General features: G+C 42.7%; 1 protein-coding gene across 1 annotated transcript; it reads right to left on the bottom strand.

Annotated features, from left to right (window-relative positions):
* Positions 1–1,761: 1,761 nt before the first annotated feature.
* On the bottom strand, positions 1,762–24,589 carry urb2 (URB2 ribosome biogenesis homolog). Its single transcript, XM_035801179.2, has 10 exons — positions 24,362–24,589; positions 23,501–23,640; positions 23,210–23,386; positions 19,258–22,597; positions 18,710–18,870; positions 18,275–18,385; positions 16,966–17,208; positions 10,240–10,336; positions 8,219–8,358; positions 1,762–7,161 (listed from the first exon to the last, which is right to left on the bottom strand). Exons 2-10 carry the CDS (start codon positions 23,624–23,626, stop codon positions 6,964–6,966), a joined length of 4,593 nt encoding a protein of 1,530 aa, XP_035657072.1. The 5' UTR covers positions 23,627–23,640; positions 24,362–24,589; the 3' UTR covers positions 1,762–6,963.
* Between the last annotated feature and the right edge of the window lie 429 nt (positions 24,590–25,018).

A 25,018-nucleotide genomic window follows, 5' to 3' on the forward strand; every position in this document is an offset into this window, starting at 1 on the left:
TAAAGTAAGAGGAGCTTAAACAAGAGTTGTCAAGTAGACTTCAAGGGCTATTAGAGGACTTCAAGGACTATTGGAAAGACACAGGTTAATAAATATTGAAGGGATGTCCAGATGAGAGTGACCTCTGAGCATCAGTATGAATCGTTTCAATTACAGTACCTCCTCACACGTCAGAGCGGTTGTCGAGCTGTTACATCACAAGGGGGGAACAAGATGGTGTGAACAGAGGAGATGATTAATTAACGGGTGGTGTTCCAGAATGCAGACAATGATACTTCCCAAATAATCATATGAGTTAAACTAAAAACACAAGAGGCTAAATTCGGTTGTCAGTTGAAAGGTGTTTCCTACACACGTTGGAAACACCTACACAAGAGCCTCTCAGTGGATGCTACAATGTACCCAAGTGGTGTCGCGAGCAACTGCTTGCACGCGCGTTACCACTCCACTAAATCTCCCCATAATGGCTTTTGCGCCATCAGTACAGATACCAACATGAGCCGTTAGTGGAATTCCCGCGAGAGAGTAACGGTTAATGTGATTGGATGTTAGGCTACCTGTATTTGACATTGTGTTATTTCGCTGTACACTAGATGGTTTAATTGTATTTTTGGCAGTGGAACGAGGCTACTCAGACAAGTAAAAACCTCACCCAAATGTATTGCCCCGTTGGAAAATATAAATTTACATTTACATTTAAGTCATTTAGCAGACGCTCTTATCCAGAGCGACTTATAAATGTTTTTGAAAATGTGAATAACATTATTTTAAAAAAATAATAATAATTTTAAAAATCACATTTTTATTTGGTGTACCCCCTACGGCAACTGAGTTAGGAAGGACACCTGTATCTTTGCAGTGACTGGGTGTATTGATACACCATCCAAAGTGTAATAATAACCACCATGTTCAAAGGGATATTCAATGTCTGCTTCTTTGCAAGGCATTGGAAAACCTACCTGGTCTTTGTGGTTGAAATTCACTGCTCAACTGAAGGATCTTACAGATAATTGTTTTTGTGGGGTACAGCAGAGAAGAGGTAGTCATTCAAAAGTCATGTTAAACAGTATTATTGCACACAGAGTACTGGCAACTTATTATGTGACCAGTTTTTGATTTTTTTTTGCCCTTTTTCTTCACCAATTTTGTGGTATCTATCTAATTGGTAGTTACAGTCTGGTCTCGTCGCTGCAACTCCCGTACGGAGAGGCGAAGGTCGAGAGCTGTGCGTCCTCCGAAACACAACCCAACCCACTGCTTCTTGACAACAATGCCAACTTAACCCGGAAGCCAGCCGCACCAATTTGCCTAGAGGAAACACAGTACATCTGGTGACTGTGTCAGCGTGCAGCCCACATGAGTCGCTAGTGCGCGATGGGACAAGGACATCCCGGCCGGCTAAACCCTCCCCTAACCCAGACGCGGCGACAGAGCCTGGACTCGAACCCAGAATCTCTAGTGGCACAGCTAGACCACTGCACCACTCGGGAGGCCCATTATGTGACTAGTTTAAGCAAATCTTTACTTATTTAGGTTCGCCAAAATTGGGTTTAATACTTATTGACTCAAGACACTTCAGGTTTTCATTTGTATGACATAATTACACTGGGATATTATGGGTTTTGTGTGTAGGTCAGTGATTTTTTTAAATCGCAATTTAATCCATTTTAAATTCAGGCTGTAAAACAACAAAATGTGGAAAAATTCAAGGGGTGTGAATACTGTATTTTTCAAGTATTTACCTATTCCTACAACAGCATATGCGTGACAAACACAATAATGCAGATCTTTATTGACCTTAACAGAGCTATACATACTGTACAACGGCAGGCTGGTGTACTAGCATAACTATATAACATTGTTACCCCCATACAATAACTCTACAGAAATCCGCCCCATAATTCTACACTACTTTCCCACCCTGGGCAAACATCATTATAACAAATGCGTGGCATAAATGGAAGTCATTGTAGCTTCTTCTGGGACCTCCCTACACAATCTTGATATACATTGTTAGTTGGACAGAATCAAATCAACTAATTATATATTAGTTGATAGATTAGTTTACTTAGCTTTACCTTATGGGGTGGAATTAATTTAACATGTTAGTTCAGTGATTGACATCCTACAAGCAGCCATTCTATTCTGCTTAACTTTTCAATGTTTAACTAAAATGAATTACAGGTTTTCAGTGATGCAATAAGATCTTGGAAGGTTAGTGCCTTCACTGAATACCATGCTTTTCGTTAAATATAGTTAGTTCTGTGTAAGACTTCCCTCTCCTTTAGAATACAAAGCACCTGAGTCACCTTTAGTAAAGGCCATGGTTGCACATTGTGAAATCTTTCCTGACATTTTTCCATCTCATCCGTTGCCCAAAAATAATTACAACAAAATGCCTTGTGTTAAAAGGGAAACACATTCCACCAATCCCTTACTAGTACCTGTACACCACACCAATACAGCATCTATACCCCAACAAACACTGCACTTCATTACTTGCACAGACTGTGTGCTGTTCAGAAAGGCCTCGTCTTTATTTGTAGTACCTATGGTTGGGTGGCAGTACCAACCATGTTTTACTGTACAGTGATAAGGATGCATGTCATTCCCCCAGCCTGGCTGTTTAAGCCTGAAGCTTCTCCCTTGTTCTCCACCCACCAGTCCCCTGACATCTGAAATGTTATGGCTAACACACTCATACCCAATCACACATCACCCATGCTGCTTCGAGGGGTCTACCAGTGAGATCAGAGCCCCCAGAGTTTGTGCAGCTGCAGGACATATAGAAAAGGGGCTCTGAGCCCTCACTGGACCAGCACACACGGCTCCCTTTCTCAGGAGTGTCATACACCCCCAAAATCGGAGGGGGCACAACGTATGTGAGGATGACTGGGGGGTGTTAAAAGTTGGAGAATTTTGCATTTTTTAAACACCTGAAACATTCTCCTGCAATCAAGAGCCATAATCATTATGCTAATATAAGTTTACCTCTTGAGCTGTCTGTATCCTGACTGACTGGTGGTTCTTTTCTTTAAAGAAACTAAATGTGTTTGTCTGCATCTCTGCTAAAATCTGGGTAAAGTATGGAAAGGTATGTGAGTCTTATTCAGTACATTTAGTTATTGCTTGCTTTTCTAAAGTCTACCAACCTTGCCACCAGGCATGCCAGCTAAGGTAGCTTTTTACTCTAACTTGATTGATAGGTATGATAGAATTACATATAGCCATACCATGGGTACAAGTTGTCTGTTTACCCTCTCTGGTCATTTGAAGGCCATAAGGGATATTCACTAACACAATTAGGCCCATAAATGGCACCCGGTTGACACACAGCAACCCTATGAGAATAGGCAGACAGTAATCGTTCTAATTTCTTCGTGTTGTGAGGCAATGTCAGGGTTATGACTTTGGGAGAACTGAGAATGGAAAGATGCCAGGAGAACGCTCATTTTAGCAAAGTAAGGAGGGAATGTGTAAGGGAGCCAGAAATGCCCTGATTCATTATTTAAAGCAGAAGTCTTTCCACTTTGCCTGGATGTCACTGGCCTGCAAGTTTTATATAAACTTTTGGCCAACTCTGTGATTGCAGTGGCCATTCACACTAATTAAATAACCAGTTTAATTAAATAAATGAGCTTCAGTGAATCTTATAGGAAACCTTGCCAGGCAAGTTGGTAGATTCAGGCATTGTAAATCATGACAGTTGCAGAAAACCGCAGGGAGAAATGGCAGTCCTGCCAGATATCTGACCTGGCTAAGTAAAAGCTTTGGCTAAATCAACAGTCTAAAACTAAAACAATCCGTGTTCATGTAATTACTTCACAATATGTGTTTATGAGATTTAAGAGTAATTCAAATGGAAACTACATGACCATGGTGCTTACCTACGGAACAGAAAGAGGAACTGCCCCTCCCTACCTTCAGGCTATGCTCCAACCCAACACCCAAACCTGAGCACTCCGTTCTGCCACCTCAGGTCTTTTAGCCCTCCCACACCTACCCGTTCAGCCCAGTCCAAGCTCTTCTCTGTCCTGGCACCCCAATGGTGGAACCAGCTTCCCACTGAAGCTAGGACAGCAGAGTCCCTCCCTGCCAATCTTCCAAAAACATCTGAAACCCTACCTCTTCAAACAGTATCTTAAATAACCCCCCCCCCCTAGCTCTTCTAGCTCTGACTACGGAGGTCTACATTCTATGCTTGTGATATGCGGTTGTCCCACCTAGCTATCTTAAGATGAATGCACTAACTGTAAATCGCTCTGGATATGAGCATCTGCTTAATAACTCAAATGTAAAATGAAACATTTAAGACTGGCTGCTCAAACTCAAGGTTGGTAGTGGATAACACACACACACGAGACATGTCCCATATATTACACACGAGACATGTCCCATATATTACACACGAGACATGTCCCATATATTACACACGAGACATGTCCCATATATTACACACGAGACATGTCCCATATATTACACACGAGACATGTCCCATATATTACACACGAGACATGTCCCATATATTACACACGAGACATGTCCCATATATTACACACGAGACATGTCCCATATATTACACACGAGACATGTCCCATATATTACACACGAGACATGTCCCATATATTACACACGAGACATGTCCCATATATTACACACGAGACATGTCCCATATATTACACACGAGGGAACAAATACTTATTGAGACAAGAGAAAAGGAAAACAATGCTTGCAAAATGAATATATTGAGTTTTACTGAAGGATTTACACTCGCTTGAGGAGCCCTTACGGAAAATGATAACGTTCAAAAACTGTAGTTCCATAATGACCTTCGCCTGTAAAACATATCTGTCATACTGTTCATTATTTATAAAATTATAAGATGTTCTGTATTCGTCTGCAAAAGACAACCCCAAATATAATACACATTTCTCCTAAGATTTTCTCATCTGGTAGTTAATAACAAATGTATGGCAAATCACAAGGGAAAGTTTCAGGCACAATGTTTCATGAGGAATGCGTGTGATAAAGTCAATGACATTCCCCTCCACTATACAATGAGTGTAAAAAAAACATTAGGAACACCTGCTCTTTCCATGACATAGCTTTCACCTGGTCAGTCTATGATCCCTTATGTCACTTGTTAAATCCACTTCAAAAGCAGTGTAGATTAAAGGGAAGAGACAGGTTAAGAAGGATTTTAAGCCCTGAGACAATTGAAACTGTGTATGTGTATGGGTGGTAGGTAGCCTCGTGTTTAAGAGCATTGGGCCAGTAACCGAAAGTTCACTGGTTCGAAGCCATGAGCCGACAAGGTGAAAGTCTGTCGTTGTGCCCTTGAGCAAGGCACTTATCCAGAGCAACTTATAGGAGCAATTGGGGTTAAGGTTTTTCACGCTCAACAGTTTCCTGTGTGTCACAAATGGTCCACCACCCGAAGAACATCCAGACAACCTGACAGCTGTGGGAAGCATTGGTGTCAACATGGGCCAGCATCCCTGTGGAACGCTTTCGACACCAACAAATTGATGCTGTTCTGAGGGCAGAAGGGAGTGCAACGCAATATTAGGAAGGTGTCCCTAATGTTTTGTACACGATGTATATGTTGGGTTAAACCATTTCCAATTTGCCTTTGTAATGGTATAGTAATCATTTACTTGTATCCTTTTGTCACATCTGAAACAGAGTTCCCAGATAAAGCATACAGTGCCTACGAGTATTCACACCCCTGGACTTTTTCCATATTTTGTTGTTACAACCCAAATTGAAAGTTGATTAAAATTGAGATTGTGTCACTGGTCTAACCATACAATACCCCATAATGTCAAAGTGGAATTCCTTTTTTAGAAATGTCTCCAAATTAAAACCAAAAAAAGCATAAAATTATTACATCCCTTTTATATCATGCTTAAACAAGTTCAGGAGTAAAAATGTGCTTAATTTATTTTATTTTTTTAAGTTGACATCCGCACCCAAGTGGAATTGTAATTAGTGTTGGATGTGTTTCAATCCACCACATCCGCCTATGTCACACTTCTGCATCTGCTGTGAAAGGTGACAGAGCTAAAGCAGTGTTTTTCAGACCATGAAAATTGGTCTTCTCACACAATAGTCTGGAGCATCTGAACGGTTTTGGATAAAAAGAAACCGAATAGAGCTAAGCGCAGGCCAAATCCTAGAGGAAAACCTAGTTCAGTCTGCATTCTAACAGACACAGAGACAAATTCACCTTTCAGCAGGACAATAAACTAAAACACAAGGCCAAATATACACTGGACTTGCTTACCAAGACAACATTTAATGTTCTTGAGTGGCCTAGTTACAGATTTGACTTAAATCTACTTGAAAATCTATGGCTGGACTTGGAAATGGCTGCCTAGCAATGAACAACAACCAACATCAGAGCTTGAAGAATTTTTGTTAAAAATAAATGTGCAAATATTGTACAATAAAGGCGTGCAAAGCTCTTCAGAGACTTTCCCAGAAAGACTCACAATTGTAATCGCTGCCAAAGGCGATTCTAATATGTTGTGACTCAGGGGTGGGAATACTTTATTTATTTTTGAAAAACATGTTTTCACTTTGTCATCATGGGGTATTTATTGTGTGTAGATTGGTGAGCGAAAAAAACATTTGAATCCATTTTGAATTCAGGCTGTAACAATTTTTAATAAGTCATGGTGTATGAATACTCTCTGAAGGCCCTGTAAATCAAATCTTGAAAATGGGATAGTCTAAAGCTACAGTATTTTAGCCATCAATACAAGAAAGACCAAACAAGGTATTAAAATAAAACACACTTGAGACATCATTTGTTGTCAATTACCTTTTTTGTCCCACTACTAAACCAACACACAAACATAAAAAATACAATTTACATGTTTAAACAGTTGTTTAAGAAAAAAAATCTTGGCTGTTATAAAGAAAAAGTATTTCTGGAAAGAGAGATGGTAGAGGGGAATGTCAGGCTGTGTATTTCTCCTCTCCTTGCCGCTGGGTTTTATGGTAATGAGTATAACTGCCATAGAGATCGTTGAACACCTCTCTGACACCCATCTGGAGGGTGGTGTTCAAAAACTTAACGTCCTGCTCAACACAGAGGTCCAGGATCCTGTAAACTCCCTCTGTCAGGTGGCTCTTGATGTCTGGTTGCAGAGTAACCTTGAGGGCGTGGAGGAGAGTGAAAAGGAGAAGAAGGGAGGCGAGGGTTTCAATTTGACAGAGTGAGGCTGGGGAAGGGGTAGTAAAATAAGACTCAGAAACATCATAATGTTGGTGTGATGAGTGAGATGGCTGATCAGGGTTTTGCCTCTTTCTTACACCTTTATTTGTGAACGCAGCTGAGGCAGTTCTGAAAGCCTGGTAGGAACATAATGTACTGCCAGCTGTAAACTGGACAGTCCCTCAACAAAACCTCTTAGAGAGATGCCAAGGCACATACTGAGGTGGGCTTCTTGGCTTAGTTAACCTTGAAAGAACAATGGTAGCGTTGAACTATTGCAGTAACCAATCCTTTGTTTAATTCTTACTCAAAGAGTTTGCTATTACAAATCAATCCTCATGCATCTTAGAGTTTGCAAAATGACATGTTAGCCATTTCATTTAGCAGACGCTCTTATCCAGAGCGACTTACAGTGGAGAGGGCATACATTTTTTCCCCTCTCTCTGCCTGTTCCATGGAAAATGCTGACTATGGAACGCAGTCAAGTAACGTGAATGCAGTCTCGTAGACCCTAGGAAAAAATGTGGTTTCTCCACATTGAGACAGTGCCACATATGCTCAGACGGCATCACACGAGACAGACAAATAGTCTACCAGAGTCTACAGTAAGTACAGTCCTTTAGAGGACAAGTTGGCGCAGGTTGGGACAAGATTATGGCGGAAATGAAAATGTTGACTTGTCTTTCCTTCAAATCTGAGAAGTCCAGAGGACTTGCCTTAGCAGCTCTAAATGCAATACCAAGCATGGTTTAACTCCACAATAACCAACAGCAATGGATCAAATTAAAATCCTGGTATTCATTGTGCAGATAGTGTATTTCCTTCAGATGTAAGGGCTTGTGAGGGATGATAAAGGAGTGAAGGAAGATCTGGAGGCCATTTAAGGACGAAAATTCATGTTTTCAACCTGCAAAAGTATAATAAAATAGCCTAATCGCCTTTTAAAACTGTGAGCGAAATATCACGGCCATCTTCCTTGATGAGAGAAGATCTTACCTTCTGTAGCTCGCTGACGTACTGTGCTACCATGAAGGAGGAGAGGATGGTGAAGCCCTCGGCTGTGGTGGCGATGTGGGAGTACATGCGTTCCACCAGACGAGCACACTTCAAAAGCACCTCCGCATCGATCTCAGGGACTGGGGAATAGAAGAGCAAAGCTTTTTGAAAACTAGACCACACCAAACGCTGAATGCTAAACATTCATTTCAGCCAGAACTCCAGAAGTGGTACAACTTGTACAAAATGGTGACTGAGCGATGCAGCAGTGTGTGTTCAGAGTGCACTGTTCTCCTAAAACAGACTTGGGCTGTACTGCTGATGAAAGCACAGCATTTGAATCAAATCCCAAGGGTGCGGGCTGAGAATTAATATATTGTGAATGCATTGTGACAGAGCAGTACAATAAGAATAGGGTTTTATATAAGTTGAGATTTCAATCATGATAGCTAAGAGCAGAATATGGAGCAACAAGAGCCATTTAACCATTCTAATTGTGTATAGACTAATGCTTATGCTCACAGTCTGCATAAAACAGTTTCACCCATTAGACTGGGCTAAACTGACTTGCCTGGTTAAATAAAGGTAAAATTAAAAAAGGTCAAATAAAAAATAAAAAAAAGACAACAAAGGCCCAGTTGGAACAATTTATCCATCCCTTTTTTCCTCTCGTGACTCATTGGATGTACAGTATAGCTATAGCCACAGAGGAGAAATATGGCCACCATTGTCTGGGTGGCAGGTATTGCCAAACAACCCAGTCTCCATGAAATGTATCCCGTGAGGGTTACTATATTTCACAGAGCCAGCCAGGAACTAATTACATGACGCGCTGAGCCTGACATGCTAGTTAAAACGAATGAGCTGCTCCACTCCATTTTTCCTTTTTGACCCTTCCTCCTCTGTCTGGAACAGGGGAGATTCTGCCCAGATGTATGCAGTGGTGGCCTCCTTTGGCTATGGAAGACCAACAAACAGTCTTCTCATTAAGAACGTGTTATCTATGATATCAAAAAAATAAACCCCACCTGAAGACAATTACTATTGAATAATTGAGTATGTCATTATTTCCTGTTGGTCAATAACGTCAGGTAAGCTCTGATGTTGAAATCATGTTGCTGTCTTATGTTGTTCCTTTCAGAAACAGGAAAACAATGTATCCTGAATATGCTGATCACATAGCTGAATACAGCTCCTCAACACTGATTCAACTCATACGGGATGCATTTAGCAGTACAGGATTACAGGGTTTTAACAAGGTGTTCATCCACGAGCTTGGCTGGGACTCCAGCTGTGCACTGTGCTTTTCATGTCTCCTTCGACAGTTCTGTCACCCTCAGTGGGATTGTTTTTTTTTGTATTTCCCTCATGTTGGTTTTGATCCAGTACACGGGGACCAGCAGGGCATACAACCATCAACAGAAATGTAACATTACTGAAGGAGAAACCATTCTTCTCCTTTCTCTCTTCCCACAGGGTAAAGTCAGCAGATTAAAATAGGCTCCGTTTCATGTGTAGTCTGCATGGGAATGTGGAGTATGCACGACCACCTCTTACATAGTATAACATGATACGACTCACCTATAACATACTTCAATGCCATGAAATACTTTTGCCCGATTAACAGGACTGGTTAGCCTGGCGACAGTATGCTGGCGTCGTTTGACACTGACAGCACATATCTACAGAGGACTCCCTTGGGAGGAACCCAGGCTAAATATTATGTCAACTTTTAAAACAACAGGCGGTGTCGTACTTATCAAGGGGTGTGATGATTAAATGCTGAAAAATACATTTAATACTCATGAAGATGGGTGGTTGTGCTTCTTTAAATGGGAACCAACAGGAAAATACAAACTGCTAAATCATTTATTGGAAGAACATTTAGCCAATTCCTGTAAACGCCAAAGTCATTCCTATCACTTGAAGTTATGAGTGAATGGGTGAATACTTAGATTACTGTATGAAGTGGTGGATGGGTGAGTGAATAAATTATTGAATGCATGAACCGATGGCCTTACCTCTCTCGGCCTCACCCTTCTGTCTCCCCTCATGCATGATGGAGACCACCAGGCGGTAGAAACAGTTGAGGAAGGACGGTGCCGCTTTCAGCATCACCTGGGTACATACCAAAATAGGGCCACGTTACAAAAAGTTAAACTTTGACAACATTGCATTTGCAAGACATTCAGATTTTATTAGATTTAGTCATGTGCCATCAGTCTCTAAACGAGAGAAAGACTGAAAAACTGGCCCACAATTCTCAGGCACTGCGATATTCCTATGAGTCATCAGTCAGCGAGGTAATAGTTTCCATGCACCCTCCAGTGTTCACGCCAAAGACGTGCCCCTCTCCAGAGCACATCTGCCTCCACTTAAGCGCCCCTCTGGCACAGACCAACAGCCCTTTCCAGAAATTGATTCTGAAGTTTGTCTCTGAGAAAAGAAACTGCTTCATTGCCTACAGCGGGAGGCAGTGGGATATTTTCCCTGGTTACCACCCTCAAAATATGTTCAATGTCAGATTGAAACAGGCTAACTTAGGTGCTGGCCTGGATCCAAGGTTGACGGAGAATAAGGCGAATGGGGAAGGGGGTAAGCTAGTCACTCCCTTGGGCGCTTGTGTAAAAGGCTGAATCAAGCCAGGGAAAGATTCTGGTTGTGTTCCTCTGCTCAGACGTTGCTGACGCATTTCAGATCTTTCAACGTCTGGATAGGTCTTTTTTGTATCAGATAACATCATATGTTACAGTAACCTGGTGCCCAACGGGATTGAGACTAAAAAACCTGCAGCATAGTTGTTGTCAAAGTACTGCAACTAGGATAATGTTATTGTGAATTTGGACATATGATTCAAATTCTGGTACAGTGAGAATTGTTCTTATAAACCTGAGTTGCCAGACAATCTTTCTAAGGGTCAGTGCGTAGATCAGTGGACACTGAATTCACAATATGATTTCCTGGGTAAATGATAAAACACTAGCAATTGGACAACGGGTGAAGATTTGTACAATTTTTATAATCCCCAGATATTGACTGAATTATACAACAGAATATTTTTTGCTGGCATGGACAAATCTAGAAAATTCTGGTATTTTTGTGGGAATTCAGGTATTACATTTTCCACCCTTAAAAATGCACTTGTATATTTTCTTATTGTATCAGGTATTTTTTGTGTGTGTTAAAATAAAGAAAACGGGTGCCTCCCGGGTGGAGCAATGGTCTAAGGCACTGCATCGCAGTGCTAGCTGTGCCACCAGAGATACTGGGTTCGGGCTCTGTCGCAGCCGGCCGCGACTGGGCGGCGCACAATTGGCCCAGCGTCGACCGGGTTAGGGAAGGGCTTGGCCGGCAGGGATATCCTTGTCTCATCAAAAATCCTCAATCTTCGTTCTAAATTACAACCATCCCCCTTTTGGGGGGGGGGGGGTGCATTATTCATTTCAAATGTTAAGTTTATACATCGTACCAGTAGGCTGCCACTCAAAAGAAAAACAGTAAGAATAATGTATTTAGTATAAACAAGAAAAGAAAACAACGTCAAATCCCATTCCCCAACCCCACGTCTCCATTCAGAGGGCGAATGGCCAAGACAAGAGTGCCTTGTGAACAGGGTATGGTAGCAGGTGCCAGGCACTCCGGTATGATTGTGTCAAGAACTGCAAAGCTGTTGGGTTTTTCACACTTAACAGTTGCCCGTGTGTATCAAGAATGGTCCACCAGCCAACTTGACACAACTGCGGGAAGCATATGCCCAGCATCTCTGTGGAACACTTGACCCCTTGTAGAGTCCATGACGAATTAAGGCTGTTCTCAGGGCAAAAGGGTTCATTATTAGGTATTTTAATGGACAATAAAATTAGCTTTTCTTTCAAAAACAAGGACATTTCAAAGTGACCATAAACTTTTGAAAGGTAGTGTATATGTATGTATGTATGTATCTATCTATATATTAGAGGTCGACCGATTATGATTTTTCACCGCCAATACCAATTATTGGAGAACCAAAAAAAGACGATACCGATTAAATAGGCCGATTTATATATTTGTAATAATGACAACTACAACAATACTGAATAAACACTTTTATTTTAGCTTAATATAATACATCAATAAAATCAATTTAGCCTCAAATAAATAACGAAACATGTTCAATTTGGTTTAAATAATGCAAAAACAGTGTTGGAGAGAAAGTAAAAGTGCAATATGTGCCATGTAAGAAAGCTCAAGTTTAAGTTCCTTGCTCAGAACACGAGAACATATGAAAGCTGGTGGTTCCTTTTAACATGAGTCTTCAATATTCCCAGGTAAGAAGTTTTAGGTTGAAGTTATTATCTGACTATTTCCCTCTATACCATTTGTATTTCATATACATTTGACTATTGGATGTTCTTATAGGCACTATAGTATTGCCAGTGTAACAGAGTATAGCTTCCGTCCCTCTCCTCGCCCCTACCTCGAACCAGGGACACATCGACAACAGCCTCCATCGAAGCATCGTTGCCCATCTCTCCACAAAAACCGCAAGGGGGACTCTGCAAGGGGAACAACTACTTCAAGGTCTCAGAGCGAGTGACGTCACCAATTGAGTTAGCGCGCACCCCGCTAACTAGCTAGCCATTTCACATTACAACAGCCTAATCTCGGGAGTTGATAGGCTTGAAGTCATAAACAGCACAATGCTTGAAGCACAGCGAAGCGCTGCTGGCAAATGCAGGAAAGTGCTGTTTGAATGAATGCTTACGAGCATGCTGCTGCCTACTACCGCTCAGTCAGACTGCTCTATCAAATCATAGACTTAATTATAACACACTGCTGTTCTGGGATTGATTTGCACTTCTCGCATCAAAGTGCATTCATATCTAGGAGACAGAACGCATCTCCTTCCTTAGCGGTATGACGACAGCGTGGTCCCATGGTGTTTATACATGCATAGTATTGTTTGTACAGACGAATGTGGTACCTCCTGCGTTTTGAAATTGCTACCAAGTATGAACCAGACTTGTGGAGGTCTACAATCTATTTCTGAGGTCTTGGCTGATTTCTTTTGATTTTCCCATGATGTCAAGCAAAGAGGCACTGAGTTTGAAGGTAGGCCTTGAAATACATCCACAGATACACCTCCAATTGACTCAAATTATGTCAGTTAGCCTATCAGAACCTTCTAAAGCCATGACATCATTTCCTGGAACTTTCCAAGCTGTTTAAAGGCACAGTCAACTTATTGTATGTAAACTTGTGACCCACTGGAATTGTGATACAGTGAAAGTAGATATCCTAACCAACATGCCAAAACTATAGTTTGTTAACAAGACATTTGTGGAGTGGTTGAAAAATGAGTGTTTACATACACTTAGGTTGGAGTATATGTAAACTTCCAACTTCAACTGTAATATTACCCGCTAACATGAATTTCCTTAAACTAAATATGCAGTTTAAAAAAAATATATACCTCTGTGTATTGATTTTAAGGCATTGACGTTTATGGTTAGGTACATTCGTGCAACGATTGTGCTTTTTTCGCGAATTAGCTTTTGTTAAATCATCCCCAGTTTGGCAAAGTAGGCTGTGATTCGATGATAAATTAACAGGCACAGCATTGATTATATGCAACGCAGGACAAGCTAGTTAACCTAGTAATATCATGAACCATGTGTAGTTAATCACTAGTTATGTTAAGATTGACTGTTTTTTTTTATAAGATAAGTTTAATGCGACCTAGCAACTTACCTTCGCGTGGTCAGCCTGCCACGCAGTTCTCGTGGAATGCAATGTCATCGGCCATAATTGGCGTCCAAAAATGCCGATTACCGATTGTTATGAAAACTTGAAATCGGCCCTAATTAAATCGGCCATGCCAATTAAATCGGTTGACCTCTAATCTTGACAAACAGACAATACATCCCTCCCTACCTTGTAGGCTTACCCAGTTTTGAAGGCATGGCAATCTCTGAATGTCATTAAAATTTTGGGTGTTTCGTAATAGATGTATCTTTCCATTCATCATTTGGACTCTATACAGTTTGGATTGGTTGATTCATTTTATTTATCAATATAAATTAAAAAAGTTTGGAGACCTACTCATTCAAGGGTTTTTATTTTTACTATATTGTAGAATAATAGTGAAGACATCAAAACTAACTTTGTCAGATGGCTACTGCGTCTGCTATACAGATTTTCAATTCAAATATTTTTGTACAAAGATAAGCATAATATTGTTATATTATAGGTGTAACTCTTGTAGTTTTCCCTCACCTGAAGTTCAACTGTCGGAGTCAGCTGGAGCGCTTGGGCTCCCGAGTGGCGCAGCGGACTAAGGCACTGCATCTCAGCGCTAGAGGTGTCACTACAGACATCCTAGTTCCAATCCAGGCTTTATCACAACCGGCCGTGATTGGGAGTTCCATAGGGCAGCGCACAATTGGCCTGCAGTAGCTAAAGCTTAATAATAGCCACACCATACCAAACATTCACAAATGTTTCTAAACTTTATTAGGGTAATATCAAAAGTCAGTCAAGCTATTGTTTATAGGGAAAATACGAGCCGAAAAGCAAATGTTAAGCAGGGAAAATAAACGCACTACCATCCCCTGTGCCCCCCAAAAAACACAAACTTCGGCAAAAAAAACAATAATTTGGCCCCTCCCCTATTTTGGATCACTCCTCGACCCCAGTAAAATTAGATCACTCCCTAATAAAAATCACACCTATCTAAACATACTTTTGCAAGATCAAACATATCATCATTATAATTTGAGTATTCATTTTTGGAAGTTGTTTTAATTTCAGAGCATCTAAATTTGTAAACATTTCAATTGTATGTTTTTAAAATTCCACGAAAAATGAACACCCATCAAAATAAAGTGATCTTTCTTCTCTTTCACTCTAACATGCTAACTACACCGCTTGCCTCGGGTGCATAGCAAAATACATTTAGACATAGATGTTATTCAATTATTGTACCCACACTGCTCACGTGCATCAATGAGCATCTGCGTTGTCAAAGGCTAAAATAGAAGTCAGTTCTATTTGTGACGCTGATCGCGCTGCAAGTCCTGCCTCTCTCATCTCATTGGTTTATAGAAGCACATACCCATGTTGTGACGGCCCTGAATTTTTCTGAGCCGTCTCAGTGCTTCTCCTTCCAATAGGGTGCTTTCCCTTTAATTCCCAATTAAATAGCCAGCATCAGCTGCGCAAAAGTGGGGTTGTGATGGAGACGTGAATGAGGATGTGTTCAACCCTCAGTTCCGAAGCTTCTCTATTCCGTTTGTTTTGTAGCCTAATAGAGTTTACCCAGGATCGGATCCACTCTTTGCGTCCGTGGACTACACCTCTCCGTTCTTCGTGGCCTTTCTCCGATGGAGATCTATTGGCGGATTGGATTGTCTGACTGACCGACTACCACCTTTTTGTATACGGTATTTCATTTGTTTTGATGTGATGTATATTGTGATGATTTATGTAGTTAGTTGTAGTTGAGGACTTAGTAAGAGTTGATACGCTTTAAAGTTCTGTGGTAAAATATTGTATGATTAATACTGGGTTTACGCTACACTTGAATGAACGGACAAACATTGCGTGACTAAGGTCACGGGAGTTCCCTGAACTCCTTTACCGGGCTGGACTCTTAGGCCCGAGGTACAGGACATTTCTGGAGGAACCAGAACTCATTGTGATATTATTATATGTGTGTGTGTAATCATTGGTGTTGCTAATACAACCCAAGCAAAAGAACATTGTTGTTTTTGAAGTTCTTTCCAATGTTTTACGGGTTTATGAAAAGTTTATTTCCATCCTGACTTTTACATAAGTCCTTTGTATTGGTGTAGACTTGACGGACCAGATGGGACTCATTCCCTCCCAAATCAAAAGGAGAAACCAATGTTTTCTCTGGTAGGCACAACCTACCTGGCACCCCTATAAATAATAACCTCAAGTCAAAACCGTTACAATGTGCCATTTCGTCATTGGTTATACCCACGTGGGTGACTGAAAGACGATCGGAGGTCGGTGGTGGTTATACACCTTTTATGAAAGCTGGTTGCCAATCGCCATATAAGTCCAAAGGAGAAATTCCTGGAAGGAGGAGAGATGACTACAAATGACTCGGTTGACCATTTTATCTGTGGATTAATTGTCGGAGTAGAGGACCTTGTGCATTTCAGGTAAAATAACAACAACATTTATATCCCAGGACAAATTAGCTAGCAACTGCAAGCTAGCTAGCTAAATTGCCATACATTTTTAATGCTTTTCAACCTGTCCCCAAATTAATATAATTGGTTCAGAGTTTGTTTTGATATTTTAACCTGCGTGTCTTGATCGCGTTTGGTGTGGGGGGACAAAATCTATTTGCGCACAGTGGCATGTGCGAGGCCGGTTTGGGTACGGTGTAAGTCTCGAGACGGTATGTTAAATCCCTGAGAAGCTTTAGCGTTCTTATAGATTCAACAGAAAGACCATGTATTCTATTAAGACCATTTCAGCCATTACCGGAGTGTGTTTGATAGGTCATTACATACGTTTCCTCGGTTGTAACATTAACGGGAGGGGAAAAAACAACAGGAACAAGCAAAACTATGAAAGTCACAGTATTAAAAGGAAAGCAATCAATCAAAATGGAATTGACAAGTGGATTTTGCACTCCTTAAGCACAGGAAATAGATGGCTGAAAAAGACAGATCCTCCGGTGGACGGTGCATGTGCGTTGCTAAAAACACATTTATCGAATCCAGGCCACTAACCTGCGGGTGACACTGGATGACTGCAAACAGAGCCTCGTGAATGGCCTCAAAGGTTGCGTGGTAGACTTCCATCGTCAGGTGCTCAAGGGGGACAAACTGCAGGGCCCCCAGCACCATGGTCACGTGGTGGGGGTTGGAGAGCATCCACTCCCCCTGACGGAGCATGGCTGTCAGAGTGTCCAACACTGGCACGGTCAGAGCAGCAGTCAGGGTTGGCTCCTTGCCAGCCTCCTTCACTAGAAACTGAGAGAGAGCAGAGAGGACCGTGGGATTTGAACCAGAGATGAATATAATGAGGAATATGGATTTAAGATGGAGGACAGAAAGAGAGAAACTAGCAAGGAGTGAAGTACTACATTCTGTATGGGTTCTCCAAATGTGATGTCTCAATGTTTTACTATGGTTGATGACAACAAGTAAATAAATGTGTTAATTAAGCAATGAAAGTTTACATTTGGATTTGGCAATAGGGCTAAGTAAGCCATAGAGAGAACAGAAAAAAACTGATATACTGTAGACCAATTAAGGTATGAGGCAACATTCCTGTTTGTGTTGTGAACACAGTGAGGGATTGTAGTTGTGTTGTAAAACCTAACGTTAGTTATTCCTGCAGAGTTGCAATGAGGTGAGAAGGGGCAATATTGATAAATGAAACCAGATTCAGCTCGATTAAATGGGACAGTAACAGGGAGGGAGAGACACTTACTGCTGCAGCCCAAAATTGGCTTTCCCCAGCTAAATAAATTCTCCCCCCGTATCAGATCCAAGACCCAGGAGAGTGCACAGTGCACAGCGGAGGAGAAGCGTGACATGCTTTGTAACAGACAGCCAGACTGTGGTTCTAATTACAGTGCTCTCTGCAATGCCCAAAGGGGGTTTCTACGTTAGATAGGAAACACATTTACCCTTTAAGTCGATGATAAGTCTATGCCAAAGCCAATGCTTTGTTTTGTCCCTCTTGAAGCATGGACACAGGTTTTTAAGTGAGAAGGACGCAGGTTTTTAAGTGAGAAAGACGCAGGTTAAGTGAGAAAGACGCAGGTTTTTAAGTGAGAAAGACGCAGGTTTTTAAGTGAGAAAGACGCAGGTTTTTAAGTGAGAAAGACGCAGGTTTTTAAGTGAGAAAGACGCAGGTTTTTAAGTGAGAAAGACGCAGGTTTTTAAGTGAGAAGGACACATTGTACCTTCACCATAACTGGATGTTGAGTGATTCTAGCTCAAATAATATTTGACAGTGGCATCAATTGATTTGGATAAACAATCCTTGTTTATCCAAATCAGCACATCAAATGTCACAGTGAATACTTACTACTAAGGCAGATATGATCTGAGGTGCAATGAGCCAGAATGCCTTTAAGCAGGTTTCTGGAAGCAGGCCGCTGGCAAGCAGCTTCGTTATCGTCACTGTTGAAAGGACTTCCTGTAAAATACAGTGTGCTCTTTGTAGTGTGTCAACAAAGCCAACATAACCATTTTAGGGAAAATCTCTGTAGAGGAGAACTGAGAAGAGGGAACATTTAGGGATTCCTGTGCTGAATTATTTAGTAGGAAAAATATAAGGCTAGGTTTTAAAGGTGGTGTTAAATACCATTTAGTAGCCCATATAGGAAATGTTATCCAGACTTCAGTGTTTAAGTATTCAGGACACCAAATACAGTAGCGTGTAACTCAGATAGCATCATTTTACAGTAGCTAGTAATATCACAACTTGTACAGTAACACTTGCAGTAAATATAACACCTACCCTATGACAGCCGCTCCTGAACTTGGAGGTATCCAGTCCGTCTCGGAGCAGCAGCAGGAGAAGGTGGAACTGTTCTGGGGTACTCCTGACCAGCAGCTGGTCCAGAAGCTCCTTTACTGGCTCCTCCAGGGACCTCACCTCTGATACTGACAGCCATGGGGCTAACACAGAAGAGTTATGGTTAACATTAAATAATAGGCGTGAAGTATCAATCCATAACGCTATCATTATATTTATCAATTACTGGGAAATTAGATGGTTTCTAAATGTACAATTCTTTTGAATACTATTTTTTTATACTAATATGTATTATTATTTTGTGTTCAAGAGAAATTCTGTGCAAATGCTTAATTATGTCTGTTTTAGTTATCAATGTCTGTCAGCAGTGGTACAGGAAATGTACTTTGACATTTACTTGAGCGCTATTTTACAGATATTAAGAGCAGTATGAAATCACACAACACACACACACAGGTGAGCATCTCAGAATACACTGTACCAAGTCGGATAAAAAAAAACATTCATTGTTGTGGAATAAGAGCGCGTACCTGCAAGCAGTTTGTGGACATTCTGCAGAATTGCCACAAAGAGCTCCTCCTGGTCAAGGGCTTTGGTCATCTCTGCAGCAGCATAGTACGCTGAGAGGAAGTGGAGCGATGAGACCAGGAAGTCCATGGGGCGCTGGGATGGGCACAGCTCTCTGAGAATCTGCTGGCTGAAGCTCCTGTACATGCCCATGTGGCTTAGACTCTCTTGTGTGATGCCCTCGCTAGGCTCATCTTGGTGGCAAGCACAGGCCAGCTCGCTCCTCACCATCCCGGTCACCACATCCACAGAGAAGGCCTGGCCTAGTAGACTGCCTGTCTGAGCCCTCAGGCTGGCCTGGATGGCAGGGCCCATGACAGCAGTGGTCTTCCCCAGTAATTGACTCAGGGTCTCATGTAGCTGCTTGGTTGTCCTGAGGCTGGATGTCATGGCCTGGCACAGTGTGTTCATAGACGCAAGCAGGAGCTGTACGGCGAACAGGCCCCCTGTTTCAATGTTTCCTGGGAGAGAAGACAAAGCCATAACGGCAACCTCGCTATTGACCAAATAGGTGGTGAATTTCTCCAGGTTAAGGCGGACACTGCTCTTTCTGTGGATTATCAATAGGATCAGGGACTGGATGAAATCCTGGACGGTTTTTAAGAAAGTCAGCCAAGCAGAGCTTTCCACGGTTTGAAAGAGGCCCTTATTGCTGTGTGAAAAGAGAGCTGTCAAAGATGCCTCCAAGAGGCTACTCCCATGCACAATCTTTAAAACATGATGGGAATTATTCCCTGCCAGAAGCAACCCCATGAGACTGAAGAGCTGGTTCAGCAGATGTATTGTTACGGCAGGCTTCACATCATTATGTAGCTGTGTGTCTGTGACCATGAGGAATAAGAGTAAAAAGAGCCCTGAAAAGTCTTCAGAGGACATTCCATCTGGGTTAAGAGCATTGGTGACTTGAAGTAAGCTTAAAAGGTTATCGGCTTGACTTTGAGATATGGTTATAGAGGCTCCGGTCGTACTAGAGTTCAGTATGTGTTGGGCTATGGACTCCAGTCTCTTCAAAGCAGAATGGGATTCACTGACATCGCCATCTGACTGAGTTACTGCACTTCCTTTGTCTCCAGCTGTCAAACAGCTTACTTCACTCAACTTCATGAGTGCAGGACAGACAGAGGCCATGTCTGGGATGCCGCTGAGAATCCCCACAATCCTTTGAGTGACACATCTGACAACAGCAGAGTAAATAGTGGGTAACTCGACAAGAACAAGGCTCTCAAGCAGATCTTTGGAAATGAGAGAGACAGACAGCCTCTCAGTGGTGTCATCTGGTGTCTTCTGAAGTAGGGAGCTGAGGAGAACATCAGCTATATGACACACTTCGTCCTCAGTGAGGAATGGCAAGATCATGGGTAGGTTTGTGGTAACGAGGTACCAATGTGCCACTGGGTACGTGCTGGCATCCACACTACTGACCTGACGGTCCCATAGCTGGTCACTCTGCTGGCAGAGTTGAGGATCTCCTCTCCCCACAATGTACTGGGCTGCTCTGCGGAGGACATCTGAAGCTCTAGTCTGTGCCAAGAGCTCATTGCTTAGGATAACTTTCTTCATTTGTTGGAGAGTGAGCAGTTTTTGCAGGAGGTGAGTCATGGGGCTACAGTGCTGGCCGATGGGAGAGGCCTGATCTTCACCTGTCGCCATCACACCAGAGAGGAGAATACCTATGTCGTCTAGTATGTTAACGCTAGCTGGGTCCGTTGGAGATGTGTATTTCGTACAGTGAATCTGAAAGAGGGTGTCCACCTCCACCCAAGTGTACTTTAGCAGAAGGCCTGCATCTTGGACTTTCTGACACCCAGGGACGTCTGGGGCCTGGCCTTCAGCCAGCTGCAGCACTGGCTTCACCACCTGGAGCATCTTCTCCATTAGAGCCTGGGTTTGCCTCACAACAGGAACTGGTGTGCTGTTGTCCAAAGTTTTCAGGCTGAACAACACAGAGTACAAGAGCACACTCAAGGAGAACAACTTCAGGGACATGTCTTCGTTTCCTTCCAGATCCGGGAGTACATAGCTTGTTACATTCTCTAAAATGAGGCAGCATATTTCCAAAGTCTGGCTGGTAGGGTTGTCCAGAAGGCATGTGCTGAGCATCCTATGCACTGCCTCTGGGAGAACGGGCTGTCTGAGCTCATCCATTGCTGGGCGGCAGATGACAGCCAGGAGCTCCTCGAAGAGCTTGGGGAGCTGCCTCAGCTTGGCGTAGATCTGGAGAACAGAGGAGATGAGGGCCTCGCGTGCCTTCCTAACCCGTGGCTCTGTGCAGTCGGAATCAATCCATCCTGCCGACAGCAGCTCGTCCAGATCCGGCTCTATGATCAGGTGGTTGAGACTGAGCAGGGCTTTTAGACAGCGGTACCATGCTGATATGCTGGGCTGGGCATTGTCGAACAACAGCCTCACCACCTTCCTGTAGAAAATCAACTGAACCTCCTCGTACTTTATCCTGTCAGCCGCCACATTGTAAAGGTCTGCCGTTAAGCATAAATTCAAGAGGTTCTCCAAAGCCAGCAGAGCTAAGCTCCAGTTTTCACCATCAAACAGCTCTTTGAGAGTCACCTCATTTGTGAAATCCAAGGCAGTGATTAACTGTGTTAACATGTGAAAGCAGAGTACTTTATTATCTCCTCCTTTACAGTAGGCATCCAGAGAGAATTTGAAGAGCAGTGGGAGGGAACTCGACCTGACCGCAAAATGGAGATCAGTGTCACAGTACCCTTGTGCACAAATCTTTGAGAGTATCGAGTTGACTGGGGAGAGTAGGCTCTTCCCCGCTGCTCCCTTCTTCATCCCTGGCTCCTCCTTTGAGAGGAGCTCCTCCTTATAGGCCTGGAGGTGGTCTGGCAGGAAGAGAGCAGACTGCAGGATGGTGTCCACTTTCCCACGGATGTCCCTACTCAGGTGCTGGCGGACACGGGAGTCATCCTCGGCCTTCCAGGCCCTGGAAGTCAATAGGTGTCTGAGCAGGAGGAGGTGCTGGAGCAGGTGTGTTGTGACTTGGGCAAACACGCGGTTGGCATTGGCCTGCTGCTTTTGGACCGCGAGGTAACTACTCAGGGTGAGGAGGAGGACCTCAAACACCTGGGGTGTCAGGGGTTCTGTGGCTTGCTGCTGACTGAGCTTGGAGCAGCCCAGGGTACACAGCTTGGCCAACAGCTCCACCAGTAGCTCGTACTTAGTGGTGAATGTGACAGAGAGGACTGAGGAGGAAAGGATGCCCTGACAGCAGCTCAACACGGTGGAGACAGACGCTGAGGAGGTCCCTGAGCTAAACTCCTGAATCCTTTCAATTATTACCTGGAAAGAAAAATCACCTGTCAAAAATCAATACATTCAATAAAACAGGTGTACTTTTTTTTTTTTACAAATATTTTACCAGGTAACTTGACTGAGAACACATTCATTTACAGTAATGATCTGGGGAATAGTTACAAGGGAGAGGAGGGGGATGAATGAACCAATTGTAAGCTGGTGATGATTAGGTGACAGTGATGGTATGAGGGTCAGATTGGGAATTTAGCCAGGACACCGGGGTTAACACCCCTACTCCTTCAATAAGCACCATGGGATCTTAAGTGACCACAGAGTCTGGACACCCATTTAACATCCCATCCGAAAGACGGCAGCCTACACAGGGCAATGTCCCCAATCACTGCCCTCGGGCATTGGGATATTTTTTTTAGACCAGAGGAACAGGTGCCTCCTACTGGCCCTCCAACACCACTTCCAGCACCATCTCGTCTCCCATCCAGGGAACAACCCTGCTTAGCTTCAGAAGCAAGCCAGCAGTGAGATGCAGGGTGGTATGCTGTACCATCAATGTCCTTATCTTGAAAAGCATCAAACTAACTTAAGCTGCTAAAAGTGTAGCGATTACATACTGATCATCGGCACTTATGACCAACTTACTTGCGCTACTGCCAAACGAAGGCTGATGGTTTTTCCTTGGCTCAACGCACTATGTAGCTTTTTGCTGTGCAAAATATCATCCAGGTAGACCCACAAGCCTTCCACCACCACCTGTGGCAACTCCACTTTCTTACTGTAAAAGCCTGTCAATGCATGACTTATCCAATCAAAGAGTACCTGTAAGGAGATATAGGACACAGCACTTCAATATAAAACAAATAAGGTTTACAGAGACAATAGGATAAACATGCTGGTATAATTCACCTAATATCTGATGGGCAGATGTGTTACCTGTTCTTTGTTAGGAAGTAAGCACTGTGATGAAATCCATGCAAAACGGGCAAGCTTCAGTTTGTCCACCCAGGGTGTCTTGGGGTTTTTAAGCTTCAAGTGAATACCAGAGTACATGGCAGCCATATCCGAAGCCTGGCCTGTGGAGAAACTGACCTGAGTCAATAGTTCTCAGACTAAAGGACTTACCTTATTTGGCCAGTAGAGGGAGACGTTTACTTAAAGATCAATTCTGACTGCTTAGTATAATGGAGCAAGCTGGTGAATGGACTTGAAACAGCAAGACTCCACATGATTGTGAAATACATTTGTATGTCACATGCACCATATACAACAGGTGTAGGTAGACCTTGCAGTGAAATGCTAAATGTACCATGCCTGGAGTGCACTGGTCAAACAAACGTGTAATCAGATTTGTTTTTATAGCAAGTAGCATTGACATGGTACTACTACTACTACACGATGAGCTATTACTGTTCTAGTACAGATATACACATATTTGGTACTAGCTTTAGTTACTAACTCGCCAAGGTTGTTTCTGCAATGCTAACATCTGTCAAAAATGACATGTCAAGTAGAAAGAAGTAAATAATACAAGTGAAAGTCATTCATATTTAGTGTGTCATGAGGTTGTAACAAAATCGAAGGAGACGCTAGAAAGAACAAGCGAGAATCTACACATGATCAACGGCTAGCATGCACGGCTAAGCTAAATCAAGTTAAGCTAATCATGAGTCTTTCAGCTGTACTTTTAACTAAGAAAACACGAAGCAATGTCTGAACAATTCAAACACTCAAATTTTAATAAAATTATGAATTATAAACCGATTTTGTTAGCAAATGATGTTAGATATTACTTACTATTTTAACACCAACACGTGTTCCGGTGTTTTCACAGACAAACTTTAACCTTTACCCTTTGAACGCCACTGTATCCAGACAAAAACAATCGAGTGCTGATGATTGCTCACTTTTTTTGTTTAACTTAATCTTAATTTAACTAGGCAAGTCAGTTAAGAACAAGCTCTTATTTTCAATGACGGCCTAGGAACAGTGGGTTAACTGCCTGTTCAGGGGCAGAACGACAGATTTGTACCTTGTCGGCTCGGGGGTTTGAACGTGCAACCTTCCGGCTACTAATGCAACGTTCTAACCACTAGGCTACCCTGCAGCCCTCATGTGGTACCCTTCAGGCTCATCCTGACATGACCCTCCAAGCATGACAAAATCACTAGCCATACTGCTCGTTCTGTGCATGATTTCCTGCAAGACAGGAATGTCAGTGTTCTGCCATGGCCGGTGAATAGCCCGGATCTCAATCCCATTGAGCACATCTGGGACCTGTTGGATCGGAGGGTGAGGGCGAGGGCCATTCCCCCCAGAAATGTCCTGGAACTTGCAGGTGCCTTGGTGGAAGAGTGGGGTAACATCTCACAGCAAGAACTGGCAAGTCTGGTGCTGTCCATGAGGAGAAGATGCACTGCAATATTTAATGCAGCTGATGGCCACACCAGATAA

Source organism: Oncorhynchus keta, chromosome 24, assembly GCF_023373465.1.
Source record: "Oncorhynchus keta strain PuntledgeMale-10-30-2019 chromosome 24, Oket_V2, whole genome shotgun sequence".
In the NCBI taxonomy this organism is placed as follows: domain Eukaryota; kingdom Metazoa; phylum Chordata; class Actinopteri; order Salmoniformes; family Salmonidae; genus Oncorhynchus; species Oncorhynchus keta.